The sequence below is a fragment of the Ceratosolen solmsi genome, unplaced genomic scaffold (assembly GCF_000503995.2).
Source record: "Ceratosolen solmsi marchali unplaced genomic scaffold, CerSol_1.0 scaffold6, whole genome shotgun sequence".
Taxonomy (NCBI): Eukaryota; Metazoa; Arthropoda; class Insecta; order Hymenoptera; family Agaonidae; genus Ceratosolen; species Ceratosolen solmsi.
The window spans coordinates 3,061,464-3,071,571 of record NW_011948414.1 but is presented as its reverse complement, the minus strand read 5'-3'; the positions used below and the strand labels follow the sequence as shown (position 1 = coordinate 3,071,571).

Here is a 10,108-nt window from a genome sequence, read left to right as displayed (position 1 = left end):
GTTCCGCAAGCTCATGGTTCTCTCTCTTCTTCCCTCTCTCTCTCGACCCGTAATATCGTCGTCGAAGGCGAAGACGACGGCGACGGCGACGGCGACGACGACGACGACGACGAAGACGAAGACGAAGACGAAGACGAAGACGAAGACGACGACGACGGCGACGACGACTAAAACGACGACGATCTCGACTAATACGACGACGACGACGACAACGACGACTCTAAGTTTTATTACTAAACAACAACAACAACAACAACAACCACTAGATAATCCCATATTGTTTACTACGGTCATCGCTGCTCATTAATACCAAAACAACAGCAACGCCAACGGCAGCAACAACAACAACAACAACAACGACAACAACAAGAGCAACAGTAGCAACAACAGCAATCATAACGACAACACACAGAGCCATCGCTACTGCTACCGCTACTGCAACTCGAAGTGCTGCCAGGATACAACTATTGTTACGTTTAAGGCTGCACCCGCACGCCTTCTTCAAAACAAATCCAAGGGATATCGCGTGTACGCGCACGCATGTGCAAAGCTCTCGGATATTTAGATAAGGAAGAAGAGGGGCAGAGACGCCAATGATTTCGCGGATCTAGGCACGCGAGCTCATCGACATCCAAATCCGAGTTCCGAGCCACCGAGGCTCGATTCCCCGAGGATCGCTCGAATCCAGCGCGAAATTTTGACACTGTGACGTAGCGCACAGTGAACCATCACCTTTATATGGGCGATTACGTGGGTGCCACCAGTCTCTTCTCACCAGTGACGAATTGCAGTCCCGTTCCTTGCGTCTCCGTCTTCAATCCGAGCATCATGCAGGACGACCTGCTGATCGAAAAGCAGCAGGGCGCCAGCGTGAAATCAGCGCCCCTCTCGCCTGGCGGTACCGTCCTCGTCGCGGACCCCAGCAACGAGAAGAGCAAAGAGATTATTACCGAGGTCGAGGGCATCGCCATTAGCGCTGCCGTCAGCGTCGCCAACCTCACATCCTCATCCTCCTCCTCCTCGACCATCATCGACAAGGATCCCATCATTAGCTGTGGCAGTGGTACCAGCCTCCAGGCATTCGGCAACGAGGGGAGCGTTAGAGTGCCCAGCCTTTGGGCCGACGACACCTCCACGAGCCTCCACGCGCTGCCCGTTAACGGCTCGATCGCGGCCTTTCAGAATTTTCCCACTGGTAGTCCAGCCGGTTTGTTCGCCAGTTCGGGTAACGTAGGCGCACGCCGAGCCATCACAGCCAGCCACAACTTCCCCCAACAGAGCGGCCACACCGGGGGCATCACCGCACCGGGCAATCGTCATAGCATGCAACAGCAACAACAACAGCAACAACAGCAGCAACAGCAACAACAGCAACAACAGCAACAACAGCAACAGCAACAGCAGCAACAACAGCAGCAACAGCAGCAACAACAGCAGCAGCAACAGCAGCAACAGCAGCAACACAGCACGCATCCGGGTGTCTATCTCCAGGGCAAGGGCTATGCCGCGTGGTCCGGCGGACCCCAGACGGCCCAGCAATGGGGTCAGAACCCGGCGCACTCGGCCGCCGCTAGCCCAGCCCTTTCGCCCTGGAACCGCGGCAGGTCCGTGCCCAACCTGCCGCCCCTTCATTCGAATCTGCACGCAGCTGCAGCTGTAGCCGCGGTCGCTGGCCTCCAGGGTAGAAAGCCCAGCCCCACGTTTCCCGGACACCCCGGGCCGACGGCCCATCAGTCCAGCATTAGCCCCGTCAAGTTTCGCAGGAGCACCTCCTACCCGGGCAAAGGCAATCTTTATCCTATACAACCGGCACCGACGTTCGAGGTTACCGCGGCTGACGAACGGGATCTTCTCCAGATGACACCTTATCAGCAGGTGCGTGCCAACGCTTACTTATTATCTCTTTCTACTTCGTCGTTCCACTACTCGCTCGACTTACGCAACACCTCTCTCTCTCTATCTCTCTCTCTCTCTCTCTCTCTCTCTCTCTCTCTAGCATTTCTACATCTTGCGCAACTTGATTGCCATTAGTGCTCCACTTTTTATTCCTCATACTGTCGCCTACGATGACGGATAAATAAATTTTAATTCCGGTACCTCTGCAATTCATATGCTGAATTTAATAATGATTTAATAAAAAAAGATAAAAAAAAATCATATTTGAAAGCTAGATCAGCCCGTTGAGCGACAATAACATTAACAATAACGACGACCAATGATAATGACAATGACAATGACATTACTGAGAAATTTACATTCATCGTGTATTATTGGCATTAGCGGTCCAATAAAAGATAGACTTTTGCATTTTAAAATTCCTTAAACTCGTAATTACGATTAAATGCTGGAGAGAGCATTTTAATAACTGCTTTGGTTAAATCATTAAGTTGATTAATAAACAATAATAATACACGCAGAAAATTCTAACTACATTAAATTTTCATTTTTCTAAAAAACGAAAAAAATATCGCTTTGATTTTTTGCAATTTTTTACCACAAACACACTTTTATGTTTTATCACATCATATCATTGATATCTAATGAATCTAATGATAATAATCAAAATATTATCGAATACAAAATTAAATCTGAAAAATTTACTTGATATATAGTTTGTTTTTTACTAGTGAAATAGTTCAATAGTTAAAATATAATAATACTGGAAGGTAGGGAAATATTATAAAGTACAATATATATTGTTTTATATAATTTTTAGATTATTTAAATAAACCTGCTTTAAATATAAAACAGTGATTTGAATAATTTATTGATAGAATTTTTAATACGATATTTATTTGATACATTTGTATGTATCAAAGAGAGAGAGAGAGAGAGAGAGAGAGAGAGAGAGAGAGAGAGAGACAAAGAAGAGTAAAATTTATTAAATAGTGTTGAGAATGTTTTAATAAAGTATTCATATTACATAACACCTATATTACATATTTTTCTAATGAAAATTTGGAAAATTATCGAATGCGAGATGACTCGAGAAGACCAAGCTAATATTAACACTAATTCTTCAAGTAAATAATAAATGCGTAAAATTTAACGAAATATATATTTCCACTGATAAAGTGCATTGCGGGACTTCTGTTCTTCTAGACAGAGACTTAAGAAGAAGTAAAACAACAACTTTGTCCAATATTATGCAAGACTGATGTGAGCGTATCATTGAACTTTCCATTTACTATCTCTTAAATATAAAGACCACTCCGCACACAGTTATCTAATCCGTGTAATTCGTCGTGCTAATAAATATCAATGTACACAAATATTCAATAGCCATAGGCATTTTTAAAGTATAATCCGTGATATTCCGCGAAATATCTAGTCGGTTAATAATTAAAGGAAGCTGCAAATAAAGGGAGTTGTAAATTTTCTCATGGCTACGCTTATATACGAAGATGATATATAAGCAGAGTTACCCGAGACAATGAAAATGAAGATAAGTTGAGAGCGAAGAAAGTGTTTGTGCAGCGGGTGAGCTTAGCCAGCATTCACGTGCGTAAGACAACAAAAATGAGAAATTAAAAGCAAGCATCGACTTTGCGGAAGGCGGTCGACCTCTCGATGTGTCGCGTGTTCACTTGCTAGATTATGCAACGCGTGCCTTCCTCGAGGCTTTCATTTAAATTTAGCCACTCGCCAGAGGCTGCAGCCACGCGGTGATCTCCGCTCGTATTTCGTTCTTATGTCGTTGCACCAAATTCCCCGTCTCCCTCTATATTGCGCAGCTTCTATGTGCGCGAGCAACATTTTCCCTTTTTCATTATATATTATCTCGGCTTCTGGGCTTGGAAAGCGATTTCGAAAATCCGAGGCTAGGGGACTCTGACTCTTCCTTTTGTGTTGAAAAATGGAATATCGTTAATAGAGAGAAAGCGAGAGAGAAAGAGAGAGAGAGAGAGAGAGAGAGAGAGAGAGAGAGAGAAAGAGATATGATAAAGATTGCCTGCTTTCTAACAGGATGTATATTATAATTTTTTTTTTTTATTCAAAGACACGTTTGAGGGAACGTCAAGTTTTAGGAATGAAATGCAACTGTCCAAGAATGAAATTGATTATTTTGGAGTACAAAATAGAACTTTCAAATGGAGAATTGCATTAGTGTCGTTAATTATATAATTGTTCGCTTTTTCTTTCAAATTTCAATAAAAATTAGTTATATATAATCGACTAATTAATCGAATTACTCTATAGATGTATGATTATGAAATGCTTTAAATATATCTCACAGTACTCTAAATGATAACCTGCTAATAAATCTCTTAAATAAGGTATTTTCATTGCAAAGAGATTAGCAGTAATATTAATGGCTTAATAAAAATAATCTATTTCTATCCTACGATATAATATAAATGTAATAATGATATATATATATATATATATATACGCAGTAAATCAAACGATTTATTTAATTAAAATAAAATACGAAAGAAATAAAGTATATTTTAGTATCATTGAATGACACGATACTTTATCAGAAATTGCACACAAGTAAAATTTATTCTTTACTTGCCGTGAATACATATAAATTTTTCATAAATTTTATTACACTCGACACATTCATAACTTTGACTGATTATAATATTCAAGTTTAGTAATCATTTCATCTTACCAACTCATTTTTCGATTATTTAATGTATCATTTTGTTATTAGATTAATACTTTGACGCGATATGTATTTTTAGATGGTGTAGATACGATACAACAATAATTATTTATGTCACAATTAGATCATTTAGATCATAATTTTACGCTTTTATACGATATTTTAAATGCGCTACAATTCAATCGAGCGCATTCAAATGATTAATAATTAATGAATTATTTGATATTCACGTAGCTGGACGATTTTTGGCTTTATTTTCGATAGGAAAAACAAAAACAAAAAAACAAAAACAAAAAAAAAAACAAAAACCAAAGAAATACAATAAACATAATCAATAGATAGAAACTATAATAAGCTCTTCATTCGACAAAATTACACACACGCGCACACAAAACAAACACAAACACACGCAAACCATAAATATTTCTATCAACATTATAAATAAAAGAAACATATTATATCTCATTTGTAATGATGTATATCTATCTTGAAATTGTTCTTCTCCATTTTCAATCGTACCGAAAATATCTAAGCCTAAATTATGTATTGTGTTGAACCATGAATACAATGTGCTTAATTAAGTGTAAACGCCTCGAGCTCCATTAATAGATGTACAATAATTATACTTGTAGTAACTTAACGCATTACGAATGTCGATACCTCATTTAAAATAAATCGACGAAAGTACTGAAATATCTTCGAGTTCATCCGTGCCTATGCAGTCTTTTTATATTCAAGACGTACGTGTCTTCTTACAAATAGTGTAAAAAAAAAAAAAAAAAAAAAAAAAAAAAAAAAAAAAAAAAAATATATCCATTGAAATAAATGACGCTTCAAATAAACGAAACGTCATAGTTCGGAAGAAAAGAAAATTGAGTTTAACAAGCAAAGAAAAGAAGAAAAGAAGAAGGTGGGGGTTAAAAAACAAAAACAAAAACAAAAACAAAAACAAAAACAAAAACAAAAAAAATGTGCAATTCAGAACAATAGAAATTAGTAGGAGATGAGCCTCGAAGGATCATTCGCGAATAAATAAGGATGATCCATAGATCCCCCAAGTCCGTTATTGGCGACAAGCGCGTCCTCACCGACAGATTTCTGACCCACTTCCCTCACGACCCGTTAGATGCTCTTAAGTGTCTAACAGAAGTTTAAGCTCAGCTATTTTAACCCAACGGCCGAAAATAACCTTCTCGTGCATGCCGCCTAGTCCAACGGCCACGATGAGTAAGACTGAGAATGAGACAGAGATAAATCGAAGGAACGAGACGGTCGTTGTGCTCGAATGTTTGTTGTATTGTTCCCTCAATTCGATGACAAAGTCCTATCTAACGGAGGTGTAAGATCATCGAGCTTCAAGAATATTGATCGGGGATGTCGCCTCGGTCGATCCATGGAGAAGCTGGTGGTGGAACGATGGTCCTCGCTACCAAGTTGTATTATCAATTTGTAAGCGTAAAGAGGGAACGCGATAAGAGGACTTGTTAATAAAATAATTAGACGAGACGATAGGCTCGCTTAACGAGCATTGTGATTATCAATCGTGATGAACATCTAGAGGTGCAAATAAATTCAAATTTCAAATGATTTGTCATTGATTCCAAGGCGCTCCACGACGTCCCTTCACCAAGCGAATTAATAAAACGGCAATAGAATGGAAGAATTATTATCGAGGAATTATTATCGAAGCCAGGAAATTTATCACTACGCCCCAATGGCGTCCCAGTCCCAATGGCCCCGACGATTGTTATTATATATCTCGGCCCTTCGATGTCCTTGGACAATTAGTCACAACCACTGGCGAAGCACCTTATCACTGTGTGTTAGCCACACAGTCGGTTAGCCCGAGATTAATTAACTCTTCGTAATGAGATTGCGCGGCTGAAAGGCTGAGCTCGTGCCCGCTGGTTTGTCTCTTCGGGCTTTGATCGAGCGCCCGTGTGCATATTTTCCGTGCAAGAAGCTATTTTTGATAGAAGCTACGAGTTTCCGAACGTCAGGATTACCGTTGATTACCTTATGCCTTGAAACTTACTTAGGCCGAGAGGTCGCGTGATTTTCGGTTATAAAACTTATTTATCCATAAAATTCGTCAATGTCTTAATGCACTTTTTACGATCACTAGTACACCAGTGCCTATTAATTAAATTTAAATTCATATCGCAAATTGTGACATCAATTTTACTACATAATGCGTTACAATTGGTAATTTCGTTTTATATAATTGATTTAATTCCGGAAATTCTCGTAAAATACCTTACATTAGAAAATAAATTTAATGTAATTAACTCGAGAGAAATCGAGGTTTCTTTTAACATTAATTATGGAAATCATAATTTTACGAATCAAACGATTAAAAATAAATCAAACATCCTTCGTGCGGTTGCTTTTATAATTAATTACCTTAATTTAATCATTATTCTATAAGAATTTCACGTCAACATTAAACTTGTGACTTATTTTGTGACGTATTCTTTTTTTTTTTTTTTTTTTTTTTTTTTTTTTTTTTTTTTTTTTTTTTTTTAACTAAACTTTCAAGACAAGTTTGTCTAGCCTCGATTTAACGCTATTCATAATGTATTCAATATTAATTATTTGTATTTGGCATAATGGATTTGGACTAATAAAACTTCATTTCTATGTACGAGGATATAATGCAGCTTAACAATTAATTAATACACGGCGAATTGAAAGAAAAACTTCCAAAGAGATTTTTTTTTTTTTTTTTTTTTTTTTTTTAACGATATATATATATGTGTGTGAGTGTGTGTATAATAAAAAGTACAATGATAATGGCAATTCTACGATCATAACATTTGTCAATAATATAACTTAAACATAAATTTTTCTATATAGAAGTGATATATCATTGTGCTCGTAACTCCTTATTAATACAATACTGTAATTTAATCATTACTATTTACTTTTTTTCTGAATTTTTTTCAGAAAATCAGATGGTATAGAGATAAAAAATAACAATGTTTTACAGCAATTTTTGTACTAGTTATATTTGCTTATTTACGGTTTCTTAAAATGTTCATTATGAATCAAGAGAATCAATTGTTCTATTCCAGTGAAAATGAAAATAAAACGAAATAAAATATACCTGAAAGAATTAATTGGAAAAATTGCTTAAATAAGTTTGTAAAAAACCAAAAATTAGATAAATTCAATGCACATGCTGTGAAATAATATTTCTTCGTTATAATGGCAAAATAAAACAATAAATCCTCGTAGGAACGACTAAATCGATGGATCATCACGTACTTAATCAAATAATTATATATCAGTTTTTAATAGATTAAATTTTTTTTTTTTTTTTTTTTTTTATCAATTCAAACTAATATACAAATCAATCAAACTACTGAAAATGCATTTATAACGTTAAATATATTTGTAATGTTTACATAGTTTACAATCTAATATGATAATAATTAATAATAATATAAATTCTTTCATATATAATATAATCTTTATAGATTTCTATTACATTTCTTATATTTATCATGAAATGTTTTTTTCCATTACATGGAATATTTTCATTAATTTTTTTTTATTAAATTAAATGAGCTTAAAAAGAGAAGTCGAATAAAATGGCTCGGGTCACTAATATTGTATTGAAAACGAAAAAAAATTTTTGAATCGCAAATTTTGCTAGTAACAATGAAATTCTTACGTTGTATCGAATGTTCGAATATCGATATAAAAAAAAAAAAACAAAAAAACAAAAATTCTAATATTATAATCCAAGAATGATAAAGCTCTTTGGAAAAGAAAAATTAAAAGAAAAATTTAATTTTTGCAATGCTATTTTTCACTAGTTTAAATACGTATGTACAATTGCTGTTTTTATGTTATATTTGTACTTGAACGATTGACAACTACGCTATAAGTGCTGTATTCATACTAAGAAAAACGATTAAATATAAACTAATAAAATTATTATGACAGGAATAAAAAAGTGAGCCTAGAAGAATTAAGTTTCTGTTTTCAAATTTATTAGAATTGATGAAAATAAATCAATGATAACATATTCTTTACGAATTTCAACAAAATATTTAAAGCTTAAAATTTATATAGGAAGTTATTCTTATCGCTCGCTCGAAGATAAATTAAATACAATTTCATGGTATTTGCAATGTTTGAATACTAAATAAGATTTTAGTTCTGATAACTCTCCGTCTTTATTAATATTGGCGCTGAATGATTTTTAAACTAATGTGATTTTCAAATTACTTTCTTACAATCGATTTATGTTAGCTACATATAAAAACTCAATTAATATTTCCTAATTGTTATGTTTTTCTTTCTTTCTTTTATTTTTGTTTTTTGTTTTTGTTTTTGTTTTTGTTTTTGTTTTTCATATAAATACTAAAGGGTTTTGACATTAAAATGTCGATTAAAACGTTTATTTGCATGATAAATTCGATTAAACCGCAAATAACTGACTACTTTTTAGTTAAACAAGAACATTTAGATTTCATATCTTTTGAATAAACTATATTTAGCTTCTTATGTGTTATTATTAAATGTTAAGACATTCATTATCTATTCATTATTATCATTTCTAATACAAAATGTGCCAAGCATTTAATGCTAATTTTAAGATTATATGCGAAGTACAAAAAAAAAAAAAAAAAAAAAAATTTAACAACATATAACCTATTGATCACACGTTACAAAATATTAAATGAAAAATTGAATAATTCAAAATTACAGTAGCGACATGAGTATACTAACTAATTGAATAATGCTACATTTTTATGATTATAAACCATGAATAATGCTCTTAGCGTATAGAACTTTCCATGTGTTCAATCACAAAGAGAAGTTCTTAAACTATTTATCATAGCTGAGAAATTCGCGTGCGTATAAATCTTTCATCGGCCAATAAAATTATTATAATTATAACAATATGAAATAGAGACTAGCAGCGCTTAAAGTTCGCGCACCTGTTGTAACTAGTTTGAAATCTCAAGGTGAATCAAAGTTGCAACTTACAGGTGTCAAGAGATAAAGTTCGTGTAGATGTGGAGGCACATGTGAATTGCGAGCTCTTACGCCCGAGTATTTGTTAGTTATGGAGGGTCGGGGGATAGGTGGGGTAAGAGAGGGAGGGACGGTGAGAGAGAGAAAGAGAGAGAGAGAGAGAGAGAAAGAGAGACAGAAACAGAGAGGAACAAGTAACGCGCCACGTTACTCCGCTTCGTTCACGCGCGCAGTACTTTTATTGCTTGATAAGTGAAAACGATGTTTGCTAGGTAATCGCTTTTTCTCTCTCTCTCTCTCTCTCTCTCTCTCTCTCTTACCGTCCCTCCCTCTCTTTCTCTCTCTTTCTCCTCTGCCCCTCTCATCTTCCCTCCTTCTCTATCCTTGTCTCTGTTTTACAATGCCTGTCTCTCTATCTTACTCACTTTACATATATTTGCACGCATATGTGTGCAATCGTGCCACTCGGAGTTAGACTATGAAAATAGTATAAGCGATTGAAAAGAA

The 10,108-nt window shown here is 35.4% G+C and overlaps 1 protein-coding gene across 1 annotated transcript in view; it reads left to right on the top strand.

Annotated features, from left to right (window-relative positions):
* The first annotated feature begins 378 nt into the window (after nucleotides 1-378).
* The window catches only part of orb2 (cytoplasmic polyadenylation element-binding protein orb2), a 206,034-nt gene continuing 196,304 nt past the window's right edge, over nucleotides 379-10,108 (top strand). The window contains exon 1 of the mRNA XM_011506645.1: nucleotides 379-1,875. Within this exon, the coding sequence (XP_011504947.1) occupies nucleotides 739-1,875 (1,137 nt within the window). The 5' untranslated portion in view covers nucleotides 379-738. The remainder of the gene's footprint in view (nucleotides 1,876-10,108) is intronic.